At 57.8% G+C, this 13,636-nt stretch overlaps 5 protein-coding genes across 5 annotated transcripts; 4 read left to right on the top strand and 1 right to left on the bottom strand.

Moving 5' to 3' along the window:
- Nucleotides 1-178: 178 nt before the first annotated feature.
- E0L32_008140 (uncharacterized protein) lies at nt 179-1,662 on the top strand (the record flags this gene model as incomplete). Its single annotated transcript, XM_031142961.1, has 2 exons — nt 179-769; nt 829-1,662. The coding sequence occupies 2 exons, from the start codon at nt 179-181 to the stop codon at nt 1,660-1,662; spliced, it is 1,425 nt and encodes a 474-aa protein (XP_030992645.1).
- A 305-nt stretch (nt 1,663-1,967) lies between these two features.
- Nucleotides 1,968-2,347, bottom strand: E0L32_008139 (uncharacterized protein; the record flags this gene model as incomplete). The annotated part of the gene is made up of 2 exons (XM_031142960.1): nt 1,968-2,191; nt 2,314-2,347. The coding sequence occupies 2 exons, from the start codon at nt 2,345-2,347 to the stop codon at nt 1,968-1,970; spliced, it is 258 nt and encodes an 85-aa protein (XP_030992644.1).
- Nucleotides 2,348-3,110: 763 nt separating this feature from the next.
- E0L32_008138 (uncharacterized protein) lies at nt 3,111-5,708 on the top strand (the record flags this gene model as incomplete). Its single annotated transcript, XM_031142959.1, has 3 exons — nt 3,111-4,443; nt 4,499-4,979; nt 5,021-5,708. The coding sequence occupies 3 exons, from the start codon at nt 3,111-3,113 to the stop codon at nt 5,706-5,708; spliced, it is 2,502 nt and encodes an 833-aa protein (XP_030992643.1).
- A 1,331-nt stretch (nt 5,709-7,039) lies between these two features.
- Nucleotides 7,040-8,599, top strand: E0L32_008137 (uncharacterized protein; the record flags this gene model as incomplete). Its single annotated transcript, XM_031142958.1, has 1 exon — nt 7,040-8,599. The coding sequence occupies one exon, from the start codon at nt 7,040-7,042 to the stop codon at nt 8,597-8,599; it is 1,560 nt and encodes a 519-aa protein (XP_030992642.1).
- Nucleotides 8,600-11,501: 2,902 nt separating this feature from the next.
- E0L32_008136 (uncharacterized protein) lies at nt 11,502-13,527 on the top strand (the record flags this gene model as incomplete). The annotated part of the gene is made up of 3 exons (XM_031142957.1): nt 11,502-12,017; nt 12,080-12,248; nt 12,311-13,527. 3 exons carry the CDS (start codon nt 11,502-11,504, stop codon nt 13,525-13,527), a joined length of 1,902 nt encoding a protein of 633 aa, XP_030992641.1.
- Nucleotides 13,528-13,636: the final 109 nt, after the last annotated feature.

The raw sequence follows: 13,636 nt of genomic DNA, 5'->3' as shown, positions 1-13,636 counted from the left end.
TGGCCTACTATTAGTGCGGGGCACTTTTTTTCTTGCGTACCTAGTGTGCCTACTCTAATCTTGCTCCTAATCAGGACGAATAATCTGTGACTCAATTCATGGGCGACGTAAACTGAAAGTGCAAGAGGTGCCATTGCCGCAACACCACAGCTTCTCCAGCAACGAAACAACCCCCAAAATGACGGCCGAGACAAGTACGGCCCCTGCATCGACCGCGCCCGCCGTGGCAGCGCCTGCACCGACTGCAAATGCACCGAGCGCATCTACACCACAACCTGCTGCTGCCCCGGGCCAGGACTCAGCGGCGCAACCAGCAAAGAAGCTTACGGGAGCCGAGCTCAAGGCGAAGAAGCAAGCCGAAAAGGCAGCGAGAAGGGCACAAGCAATTCAGGCAAAGACAGAGAAAGCGGCGGCGGCTCCCGGCGGCGCTGTCCCTCCCGGAGGCGCCGCGCAGGCCGGAGGTGCGAACAAAGGCGGCGCGAAACCCAAGGGCAAGCCCGAGGCAGGAGGAGGAAAGCCAGCTGCACGGCGCCCATCTGGTGTGGGCGCAAAGCCCACCGTGGTAATCCCTGCACCTCTGAAGGAGAAGGACCCGAGAGACTTGATTCCGGAATGCTTCAGCCACCTGCCGATGGCCAAGAGGATCCCGCTCTCGCAGGCGGATAAGGATGTGCACCCTGTGGTGCTGGCAGTTGGGCAGCAAATGGCGACGTTTACGCTACGAGACAACATTCGAAGGCTGGAAGCGACTCTCAATGCATTCAAGAAGGTCAGCATGATCGATATCGGACATTCGAGAGCGGAACATTTTGCTAACAAGTCGTCCAGGTGCTTGAATCATATGAGGCTCCTCCCAGCAGCGCTTTTTCTCGCCATTTTGTACCCCACGTCTTGAACCCTCAGATCGAGTATCTGACCGAGTGCAGGCCCATGTGCTTCGCTATGGGAAATGCTATCCGTCTTCTCAAAGCTAGGATCTCCAAGCTCGATCCCGATACGTCAGACGAGGAGGCAATCAAGACGCTCTGCGAGTCCATCGAGGGGTTTATTCAGGAGAGGATTTACTACGCAGAAGTGATCATTGCGAGGAACGCGGCAGACATGATCATCCAAGGCGATCATATCCTCACTTATGGCGGTGCGAGGCTAGTGGGCAAGGCTCTAGAGCAGGCGTGGGCGGACGGCAAGACCTTTGAGGTTGCCATCCTCGACGATCCTTGCGACCGCACTGGCCAGGCCATGGCCAAGTCACTACGCCAGCAGGGCATCCGGGTATCCTACTATCCGCAACTGGGAGGCGTTTCCTGCCACCTCCAGCACGCTACCAAAGTCATGATCGGAGCCGAGGCAGTCTTTGCCAACGGCTCACTCTACGGCCCGGCTGGCACCAGCGACGTTGCGCTGGCAGCACAAGCGGCCAACCTCCCCGTGATCGCTCTATGCGAGACGATCAACTTTGACCGCGAGCGTGTGGCTACCGACTCTGGAATGTATAACGAGATCGACCCTGAGAGGTGCACCGAGGAGTCATTCCGCCTGCTATTTGATACCACCCGCGACAAGTTTCTGAATGTCGTTGTCACCGAGTACGAGACCATTACTGGTGATGCCCCAGCCACGGCCATCCTCGCCATATTGCGGAAGCAAGAAGACCCCAACTAGAAGTCGGGCAGGCATGCTTTCCGCTAATCAACGAGAGAGCCTACTGCGATTTGATACAAAAGCATCTGGACTGGAGACTTGGAGTTTCACTTTTCATTGGCGTTCTTCGGGTAATTGACGGTTCCTAAGGTGTTGGGCCGTCTGTCTCATGTACCATCATACTAGCACTTTGTCCAATGGAATGATATGGCTCTGCAGAAATACCGATGATATGGTCTTGAATGCTGTGACACTATATCCGACAGTACAAGGGGCAAATGTACAATTCTGACTGCCTGCTTCCTTCTTCCTTCCTTTCCTGCCGTCTATGCGGTAGCAGTCTCGCCCTCCCTCAGCGCCCTCCTCGCCCTCTTCTCCAGGATAGCCCGCTTTCGTTCCTCCAGGATTGCTGACTGGCGGTCATCGACGCCCTGCATGTAGTAACCGAAGCTCGCGCCGCATGCAGCGAAGACGGGATAGGCCCATAGTGAGCTCTTGTTGAAGAGGGGTCGCATCTCGAGGCCGAGCTGCCATGCTCGCACGGCGATGCCTGCGGCTCCGGTCAGCATAATTTACCAAGTGAACCTTAGATCATTCCATGATCCAATTGATCCGCCGCGGATCTCACGGGACGTGCAGAGCAGTCGCCGTCGTCGAATGGGGGGCACGTACCGAAGCCGGACCAGAAGAGAACTCTTGAGACCATTGTGAGAGTACGAAGTTGCCGGGCGCGCCGTGAATAGGATGTAGAGGACGGTGCTCGTGTGGTCCTTCCCGAATGAGAGTGTGTTGTGACGCCCTGGTTCGAGAGATTGGCGGTCGATACCCCGTAGAGAATGCGTGAGTTGATGAAGCTATCTCCAAGTGAAGGTCGTGCTTGTGAGCATCCACTCTCGTCGGGAATTCAATGTCACATCAATATCAGGCGGCCTCGGATTGGTCGACGTCCTCGGAAGAGAAGTTTGTCCAGCCGGCAACTCTGTGTGCCAAAGTGGGGCCCCTCGTTGATCGAGTTGATTTGCTGTCGACGACAGACGAAATAGCATGCTGTATTTCAGTGGATACAGGGGGCAAGGATCACCCATCAAAGCCACTGGCACTTTTTAGCGGGACCCTGGACTTCACGTCTTCCCGCATGCAGCTTGTCGCGTTTGCTGGCCTGCATGCTACAGGTCCACTGGATGTTAATCCCCTCCCTCATCCGTCCGTCCAAGCACAACGGCTATTTCGAAAAGAAAGCCCGTGTTGCGGCAATCAAACATCAGTCCTTGGCTTGGCTTCCGTGAAATATCTCCCAGCTCGGGGGAATCGAATTGTGCTTGTTCATCTTTCTACACTCCTCTCGTCAGTTCTGGGCCACCTGCATGACGGGAACGTACCGACGCCAGACGTAACCCCAAAGACCACGCGCGCGTGTGCAATTCGCCGCGTCGATGGCGGTCCCTGCTGCTCCTGCTCCAGCTACAACCATGCCTTCGCTCGAGGCACAAGAGCCACCCGCGGCCCCTGCAGCTGCGTCTGCTGCAAGTGCGCCTGCGCCTAGAAAGTTCAAGGCGTCCGACCTGCCCCTGACCTCTGCGGTGCGGTCTGCAATCGAGGGGCTGGCACACTCGTTCAAGAAGAAGGGGGGATACGATGCCATCCGCAAGCAGGTTTGGGACAAATTCGAGGCTAGTGTACGTGTTTGGCTATCTCCTTTGTTGGTTGTTGTTGTTGTTGTTGCTGCTGCTGCCACGACTTGTCTGAATTATGGCTACACGTGTATACTGACGATTTGGGAATTACAGGACTATGAAGCACAGGTCACCAAGTCGATACTAGAGGTCGCCGAAGAAGAGATCGAGCGCAACCCTTCTCAGCTTCTCACTCTCGACCGCGGCAAAGCCGCCGCTCTCATCGACGGTGCGCTGGACAGGAGCGGCGTCTACCAGAAAGCTCAGGACGTTATCGAAGGCCTGATAGATTCTGCTGCCATCGAAGCGCACATTCGGGAGCTGCGGCGCGCGGAAGTGGGCGACGAAGTCGCTGAGGAGGAGCGCAAGAAAGGCGCCAAGACGGACGAAGAGTACGCTGCAGAGACCGCCGCCCGACAGCAAGAAAGGGAGAAAGTCCGGGAGGACCTCCGGAAGATCGAAGAAGAGAAGCAGAGACTGCAGCGGGAAATCCGCGAGAAGGAGGAGACGAAGAGGCGTGAGGAGGAGCGTGCCGCGCGCGAGGCCAGAAGGAAAGAGCAGCGCGAACGGGAAGAACAGAGGGAGAAAGAGAGGGAGGAGCGACGCCGCGAGAGGGAGAAGGAGCGGGAGCGTAGCCGCGAGCGACGTGAACGGGAGAGAGAGCGCGACAGGGAACGCCGCCGCTCGCGTGATCGTAGCCGCAGTCGGGAACGCCGCCATTACTCTCGGGATCGCGATCGTGATCGGAGGGACAGCCGACATCGCAGAGATCGCGACGGCAGCCGAAGTCGTCGTCCGGACGAGACCAAGAAGGAGCTATCGAAGGAGGAGCTTGCGCGACTGGAGGAGCTGGCCATGGAAGATCTCTTACGGGAGAGCAAGCGCGGTTCGCAGAAGCAACCCGAGATGGAGATCGATGAAACCCTAGCACCACCGCCACGCAAGACGAAGCCCGCGTCGGCGATCCAGCCAATCCGCAAAGCGTCCGAAAAGAGCAGCCTAAAGCCAGAAACCAGCCTGAGCAAGGCCAGGACCGGTTCAAAAGATGAAGGAGATAGCTCTGAAGCCATTAAAGAGACGACTACGACAAAATCGAGAGAGGAAAGTCGACGGCCAAAGAGTCGTGAACGTTCTCGTCATCTTGACAAGGGCTCAGAGCGGGACAAGGATCGCGACCGGGACAGCCATCGAGACAAAGAGCGGCCTCGGGAAAGAGAACGGAGCCGCCACAGTCATGCGGACGATCGGAGACGGCACCGATCCCCATCCCGTAGGCACGATGATCGAGAACGCCGAGAACGGTCCCGATCCCGCTATCGATCCGACAAACGGGACGAACGTAGAGATCGGAGCCGGTCCCGAGCCAGGACGGACCGCCGTGACGACAGGAGAGATGATCGACGAGAGCGAAGCACGTCTCGAGCGAGAACGGAGAGGCGAGACCGCAGCCGTTCGAGAGCGCGAGCGGACCGCCGTGAGAGGAGCCGCTCTAGGAGGGCTACTGACAGGAGAGAGCGGAGTTCCTCGCGAGATCGGGAACGTGCGGCCAGGAGGGACAGGAGCAGGTCGCCCCGCGAGAAGCGAGACCGGAGCAAGTCGAAGAATAGGTCTGACAGGCGCGAGTCTTTGCGACGAGAGCCTGATCGGCGAGACTCGGATAGGCGAGTCAGCGAACGACGCGACAGGAGTCGGGACCGGAGGAGCAGGTCGAGGTCGCGAGCGGAGTACGTCCGCCCGCCCTCGCGGCTGGACAAGGACGAGAAGGAGGCCTGGAAGCAGGAGCAAGTCAAGGAGCGTGAGAAGGAGGCCAAGGCTTATTTGGCCGCACAGCGCGAGGCTCGCGAGAAGGGCATGCCGATCCCCGGCATCGATGACAAGCGTCCGGCCGGCGACGACCAGTCCTCTGAGGTCAGGCGATCCACCAAGCCGGAAGAGATTGACCGGTACGTCCCGGCGGACCGCAAGACTCGTACTATCGACCGGCACGTTACTGGCGACCGGCCGAGGGACCGGTCGAGAGAGCGGGATCGTGACCGAGACCGTGATCGCTCAAGGGACCATGAGAGGGATCGGGATCGGGATCGAGACCGCGACCGGGACAGAGACAGAGGGAGACGGCGTGATCGGACGAGGAGCCGCAGTCGCAGCCCGCGCCGTGAGAGGACTTCTTACCGAGAACGTGACCGAGACGCAGACCGGGCTAGAGACAGAGATAGGGACAGGGACCGCGATCGCCATCGTGACGATAGGGACAGAGATCGCGTCCGTGATCGGTCGCGGGACAGGTCGCGAGACCGGGATCGCGACAGTCGTCGCTCGAGACGGGACAGGAGCGCCTCGCCGCCTAGGAGGCGCGACAGGTCACGTAGTCGACGGCGCAGCAGGAGCCGTTAGGAACCGGATGTGGCAGTTGCAAGACGGTATACCAACAGACGATGATAGGCTCGATGCAGGTTTCCTGCCCCGAAGTCTACGGATTGCTCTCTGGGGGTCGTCGGCCTGGGACTGCTTTCTGAAGGGAATTCTCACGGCGCGAGTATGATACCGCTTTGTATTGCCCTTGACTATCTGCCTTTTTTTGGGATGGGGAGTTGCCATAATACGAGTTACCATTCCTTGATGATTGGTCCTTGAGTGCGAATCACCCACTCTTGACTGGACGACAGGGCTCCTCATTGGCGAGCCCTGTCTCTTGCCAGAGCCTCGTTTCTGATATGATTTCTGCTCTGAAGGTCTGCAGCGTGCCGGATAAGGGTTATTGAATGTGAGGCGAGACAGAATCGACTGACACACTCCCTTCAGCACTCAAGGGCTATGATTATGCACCACTCACGGATGCGCTGCTTACCTACCTATAGGTAGCTGCCTAGAACGGCACCGTCAGTCTCTGGTTGGAAACTCCTTATCTTGCATAGCGTCCAGCTTCGACACAATGAGCTTTTCCGGCAGCCTATGAATTCATCCTATCTAAGATCAAACTTGCTTTGGTTATCTGCAAGACAACTCACTCCGCCCCAAACTCATTACTTAAGAGTTTGCAGGGCCCACGGATCCTTGTATCACCTGCCTCGACCACGGGAGTTACAATGGGGTAATACCAACCTCCGTAGAAGTTACAATGGGGTAATAGTTATCGCCACTTTTTCCATTTCTTCCCTCGAGTCGCGCAAGTACCGGAGGGTTTGGCCTTAGCTCTGTGGCTCTTCGGGCCAGAACAACAGGTAGCTCCCGCTGCAACCGGCGTCGTCGGTGGAGTCTGAATCGGTCAACCCAGTCGGGCGATGCCGTTGAACTGAATTTTTTTTAGTTTGTCGTGACGAAATCCTAGTGTTGGAGATGCCATTTTCCGACCTAATCGACCCAAAAGAGTGGATGCAGGCTTCTTTTCAAAGAAACTTCCAAGTACTTAAAACCCCAGTGAAGCAAAGTCGCCAAGACGGTCAAATCTCTTGTGAGCGTCAAGGCCGGTGGACCGCTTGTGATCAATCCTCTTATACGATTTATACCACATCGGGACCCCAACAAAGCAACAGACACCGCTGCGGTACAGACAACAGTCCTTTCATTGTATTTCTTTCACCAACGGAGAACTTCGTCAAAGAACGTGCTCTAAGAAATTAGGACCTTCGGAACCTAGGCCTTGATTTGATATCGATATACCTCTATCACGAAAGCATTTCTTATTGAGTATTCAAGGTTTTGCATCGCGCTCTGTGCAAGTCGCCATGGGGAACCTACCAGTTGAGGGGGACCTTCCCACCTCCAACTACCCAGAATCCCGGGTGTTGATCATCATGACCGGCGGTACCATCTGTATGCAGCCTTCTGCCGATGGCTTGATCCCCATGACGGGATTCCTCAAGAACGCCATGGCGCCGAGGCCATCCTTCAACGACTCGTCCTCTCCTCCAGTTGAGCTAGTAGCATACAAGAATGGAGAGCGCATCAGCCTGCCGAGCTTGAGGACACCCCCGAGCGCGTACTCCCGCCACATCCGATACGGAATACTGGAGTTCTCACCACTTCTGGATTCGAGCTCCATCTCTTCTACCGGTTGGACCGAGATCGCACTCACTGTGAAGGAGAACTATCACCTCTATGACGGCTTTGTCGTTCTTCACGGCACAGACTCGTTGGCCTACACGGCCTCAGCGCTGTCTTTCATGATGTCGGACCTAGGGAAGCCTGTCATCTTGACTGGCTCCCAGGCCTCCATCTTCGCCCTCCAGTCCGACGCGGTAGACAACCTGCTCGGCTCTCTCATCATCGCCGGCACCTTCATCATCCCGGAGGTCTGCCTTTTCTTCCATCACACCCTGTTCCGCGGCAACAGGACGACGAAGGTGTCCGCCTCGGCCTTCAAGGCCTTTGACAGCCCCAACTACGAGCCTCTGGCCAAAGTCACAAGCTTGGGCGTAGACGTGAACTGGTCCCTGGTCCGGAGGCCGACTCGCATCGCCCACTTCAACATCACCAAGTATCTAGACACCGCCCACGTCGCGGCCTTCCGCATCTTCCCCGGCATCATGCCCGAGATGCTGGACGCCGTGTTCCGGGCGCCGAACCTCAGGGGCCTGATCCTGGAGACGTTCGGCATGGGCAACGCGCCCGGGGGCGTCGACGGCAGCCTGACCAAGGTCATCCGGCAGGCCTGCGAGCGGGGCGTCGTCGTCGTCAACGTCAGCCAGTGCACCAACGGCTTCGTCTCGCCGCTCTACGCGCCGGGGACGGCCCTCGGCCGCGCCGGCGTCGTCTTCGGCCACGACCTGACCACCGAGGGCGCGCTGACCAAGCTCTCGTACCTGCTGGCGCTCAGGGGCCTGACGCTCGAGCGGATCCGGGCCGAGATGGCGCGCTCGCTGCGCGGCGAGATGACCGAGATGGCCTCGCCCGTCTTCTCGCACCCGGGCGGCGACGTCGAGGAGGTCGCCGTGCGCCTGTCCCCGGCCGAGTCGGCCTTCACGGCGCTGGGGTACGCCGTCCAGCGCGGGGACCTGGCCGCCGTGCGCGAGATCATCGACTGCGACCGCGACGACACGCACCAGCTGCTCAAGCGCGCCGACTACGCGGGCAACACGGCCGTGCACCTCGCCGCCGTGGGCCCCGACGCCGAGGTCCTGCGGGAGCTGCTGACGAGGGGCGCCAGCGTGCACGTGCGCAACCGGGCCAACAACACGCCGCTGTTCCTGGCGGACAAGTCGGGCCTCGAGGAAAACGTCCGGCTGCTCAAGGAGGCTGGGGCGCACCTGTGGGAGAGCGAGATGGCGTATGGGCCGGCGTCTTGAGCGGGGGGTCGTCCGTCTCCCGGAAGTGAGAAGGAAAGGTTGGAGAGGAGGAGGGTTGACAAGAAGGGGCACCCGATCATTTCGGCCGGTCACGCTATGTGACTAGAATCCTGCGAGAACAGGAAGCTGAATCGGTGCCCCTCAGCCCATCCTCGTGTCGAGCGGTATACACATCGGCGTGGCAACTTGGACTTGTGTGGCGTGGAGGAAGGATAGACTGACATTTTGTCAAGCTCCGCCTAGCATGGAGGAGATTATGATGGCGTTTCCGAAACTATAGATCTACTCGGTAATCAAGAAGGGGAATACAGCGGATTTGAGTGAATTTCGGAAGTTCCCAGATAGAAAGCCCATCGTGGACGGTATCACATTTCAATACGAAGTTCACCAGAGCGCCAGTCACCGACCAGCTTTGCTTGTGATGTTTGTCGAGTTCCATGGGTTGCCCTGGCATGTGATGGACTGTGCTGCCAAGCAAAGAAAGAGACAGCCTACAGCAGGTTTCGACCGTGCTTCTGTGTGTCACCTCTACGGGGTGCCTCTTCAGGCCGATTGCCTGTTTTGTGTAGTGTCACCAACCCCATATAGTACTCATACTCTTTCCCCGAGCCACACATGACCGTGGAGGTCGTGAAACAGCGCCAAAGAGCACTGGGCAAGCTGCCAATCAAGCTCATGCATGCATCGAGAACTGGGTAATCGGCACTCTGAGAGGCTTGCAGGACTAGACTTTGGTAGATTCCAACATTTGGGTTGCACGGATGTCCAAGGTATCACTGCCTATATGTCCGAGTTCTCCATTTCGGCTGGCTCGTAGTCGTGAATGTGGTGTGGCGGAGTGAAGGGTGGCCGGGACGGCCCGGATTACGCAGAGGCCGCAGACACTGGGGAGAGTTCCTCAGTTGTTATGATGGTGTCTCCCGGATCATATCCTATTCAATTCTATTCAATCGGTTCGATGCCACGAGCTCGGCTCTTTGAATCGGTTGTGATCTTGATAGGAAGCAGTATGCCCGTGAAAGTAAAAAGTCGAAGCCAGTTGCGGCAGTTGGACATGCAATGTGCATTGTGGGTGTTTCTGCTCATGATCTGAGTGGCTGAAGGGCAAGCCTGCATTTCTAATACATGCGTACGGAGTAGTGCACACGCTGGTGCCAACATATGTATTGCAGTTCTTGCATGCGACCTGCACGAGCTACTGCACTCTTTTCACCCGGGATGCTGACGTGGCTGCGGGAGCGTAGGACTGGGAGTCAGTATTATTGCTTTTGGAGGCATACACACTACGGAAGAGGCGTCTGTGCACTACCCGGCAGACAAAGTGCACGAGGTCTCGGATGTTGGACCAAATGCAGATTTTCGATCCAGACCTTGGGGGCCAAGCGATGGAGACAGAGAGAAGAGGGAACCAACGGCCAGACCATCCCTGCTACACGGATGGCTGCATCCGTAGTGGCGGGATTGCCAAATCTCAAATGGTGGAAAAATAAATATCAGAACCCCAGCTGAGTTCTGTGTGCACTGTTTGGGGCGCGATCCGGAGCCCGCCTCGGTGTGAGGTACGGGCCGGAGGCGCCGTGCGGGAGAGGTGGAGCTCGGCGCGGGGGCGCAGCGGGTGCTGCCTGAACTCGGCATACCCCCCAACTACTTGTACAAACTCACGACCAACCAATAGCTACCAGAGTAAATTCTAGAACCTCTTTGCTTGAGACATGTCAGATCTAACGGTCGATGTTCTTATGTACTCTCTTGCTATGAACGCTCATTGGTGAGCATCTACCCCGGCAGCGTAGGGCTGACGGATCATGTGGAGATCAAGGCAGCCTTCTGCCTAACTCTGACTCTGACGATGCTTCGTATACATGTGCAAACCTATGTGAAGCTTTATGGCAGTGGTGCCGCCGTTCGTTCTGGGTCGCGAACAATTTGCACTTCCAGACCACACTTCCCTGCATTACTTGACGCCTGTCCCACACTCCACCGCCAAGCACATATAACCCACCATCACAGACGGGGTCGTGGAAGCATGTGGATGACCAGGCTCCTGTAAGAGATGCAGCAGAAGTTGACCTGCAGATGCCGTGTGTGCACAAAGGGTTTGATGAGATTCACTCGGTGCCCAACCGCATTTGTACTTGCAACACTCTCCGTCTGGCGTGTGCTCATGCTCGGTGTGTCATGCATATGTGATAGACAAGCTTCGGTTATTGAGTTGTTGTTGATCATGCAGGCAACAGGAGCAGCCAGGCCCCCGACCTCGTTCAAGTATATAAAGACCTCCACTCTGCTTCGCAGAACTCAAGATTCTCATTCCCTGAAGACGCAGTAGAAACTCGGCCGAGCATTGCAGAGCTCCGAGAGTAGCGTGCATGGACTTGCGCTAGGCCGTGATCTACTTGTACCTGTCAGTTTCCAGGATATAACCGACCTTACTTGGGATAGCTAGGTATTCGCCACTCACACACGTAAGGCAAATTGGACTCTCAAGGCCCCCAACACTTGACGAGGCTTACTGGCCACCAGCCCGCACTTTGCCTCCAACCGCTCGTTCGATAGTCACAAAAAGGGTGCATAAATATCTTGGGAACGATAGCCTACCCGACCTGACTTCTCCTCTTAATCTCTTTGCATTTTGAGGTTCGAATTTGCGGTGGTTTTGTTCTGTGCTGGACTTGACATTTGGCTTCTCTCGACCTTGTTTGTTCCTGGACTTACTTATATGTTTTCGGGCTTGTAACCGACACTACCAACGGCGCAAACCCTCCGGACAGCCCGGACGGTTTCTCGCTCTTCCATTTTAATAAAACCTCATCCGAGAGTCCCCAAGAATCTTCAGAGTTCATTTTCTTTGGGAGAATTGAAAAAAAAACTCGAGGTTGTGGCTATTACACTCATAATAAGCATGGACTTCAACTCGATGCTCAAGGGCGCCTTGCCCTCCTTTGGGGGTAACGGGACCAGCCTCGGAGACAACATGAGCACCAAACACCTGCCCGACGGCGTCGCGCAGCTCCTGCCCCTGCTCGGCGGCCGCTTCAACCCCCTGATGCAGACCTTCATGGTCGTGTACGAGATGCTCGCCAAGCGGCTGGGCCTGGACCCGGGCGTCATCCTCACGCTCTTTGGCTTCCTCTGGGCCTTCAACAAGGTCGGGCGCCAGATCTACACGAATGTGTACAGCCTCGTCCAGGAGTATCTGATGGCGAGCATCCACATCAGCAGCAACGACGAGATCTATCTGCACCTGATGAAGTGGCTGGCGCGGCAGCCCACGATGGTCAGCTCCCGGTCTCTCATGGCCGAGACGGTTGGGAAGACGGCGTGGGAGGACGAGGACGAGTCTGATGTTCTCAAGACGAGGATCTCGCCAGATGGCAGTGGCGTCTACCTGAATTTCTCAAATCAAGAAGCCAAAGCAGTGAGTTATCACCGTACCTTTGCTCGAAGAATACAATCTAACCATGTTATCTCTCTCGCTAGCCGCCTCGATTCATCCCGGCCATGGGTACCCACGGCTTCAAGTTTAACGGGAAGTACTTCCGACTTCGCCGCAAGCAAGAGTCATTCATGGAGGACTCTCACCAATCAGGAGGCATGGCTTTCAAGGACAAGGAGAACCTTGTGATTTCCTGCTTCGGTTGGTCTCCGAGTAAGCAATCCTCTCATCCCATAGATAAGAAGATCAAAATCATTGTCTGACCAGCACAACAGCTCCCATCAAGAAGCTCCTCCAACACTGCAAGGAGGCGTACTACTCGGACCACCACGCCCGCACCATCGTCAAGCGGCCCAACTCGCAAAACGTCCGGCGCTTCGGCGGCCGCAACGCCTGGCTCCAGGTCGCCAACCGGCCCGTCCGGCCCATGAAGACGGTCGTCCTCGACGGCAAGCAGAAGGTCCAGGTGCTGTCCGACATCAACGAGTACCTGCACCCGGCCACGCCCCGCTGGTACGCCAACCGCGGCATCCCCCTGCGCAGGGGGTACCTCTTCCACGGGCCCCCCGGCACGGGCAAGACGTCGCTGTCCTTTGCGCTCGCCGGCGTCTTCGGCCTCGACATCTACGTCATCAGCCTGCTCGAGCCGTCCCTCTCCGAGGAGGACCTCTCGGCGCTGTTTAACACGCTGCCGCGCCGCTGCGTCGTCCTGCTCGAGGACATCGACACGGCGGGCCTCAGCCGGCCCGGCGACCCGAGCAAGGACGGCGGCGGCGGCGGCCCCGACGGCAAGGGCGGCGGCGGGGACGGCATCCCGCCCAACGAGTGGAGGGTGGCGGACCTCGCGCGCGCGCTCAAGGAGAAGGGCAACGACCCCAACGAGAAGAAGGGCATCTCGCTGTCGGGCCTGCTCAACGCCATCGACGGCGTCGCCTCGCACGAGGGCCGCGTGCTCATCATGACGACCAACAAGCCCGAGTCGCTCGACGAGGCGCTCATCCGCCCCGGCCGCGTCGACCTGCAGGTCGGCTTCACCAACTCGACGCAGGAGCAGGCGCGCGAGCTCTTTGAGCGCATGTACGAGGCCGATCACCACCACCACCACCACCACCATAACAAGCCCTCGTCGTCCGGCCCTGGTGCTGCTGCCGGCGGTGCCAACGGGCACATTGTCGACAACTTCTCGTCGAGCCATATGAACGGCAGCGCGGCAGGGCCACGGAAGGACGGGGAGGACGGGGAGCAGCAGGCGACGACGACGGCCGAGATCAGCCACGACGAGCGCCTGGACATGTCGCCCGAGGAGCTGAAGCGCATCGCGGCCGAGTTCGCGGACAAGATCCCCCAGGGCCGCTTCTCGCCGGCGGAGCTGCAGGGGTTCCTGCTGAAGCGCAAGAAGAACCCGCGCAGGGCGCTCGAGGAGGTCGGCCGCTGGGTCGAGGCCATGGTGCAGCTCAAGGAGAGCAAGACCAAGGTGCTGCAGGTGCAGTGAAAAAGGATGGGCGATTCACACTATTTGCCCTATATGGACCTTTCTTTGCGCCCATTTCTTTTCCTTTCTCTCTCTCTCTCTCTCTCTTTTTTGCATGGGAGACACATGG

Source organism: Thyridium curvatum, assembly GCF_004353045.1.
Source record: "Thyridium curvatum strain D216 chromosome Unknown NODE_52_length_296666_cov_86.205578, whole genome shotgun sequence".
In the NCBI taxonomy this organism is placed as follows: domain Eukaryota; kingdom Fungi; phylum Ascomycota; class Sordariomycetes; order Thyridiales; family Thyridiaceae; genus Thyridium; species Thyridium curvatum.
Note: the sequence above shows the minus strand (reverse complement) of the source record. Positions and strands in the feature narration are given on the sequence as shown.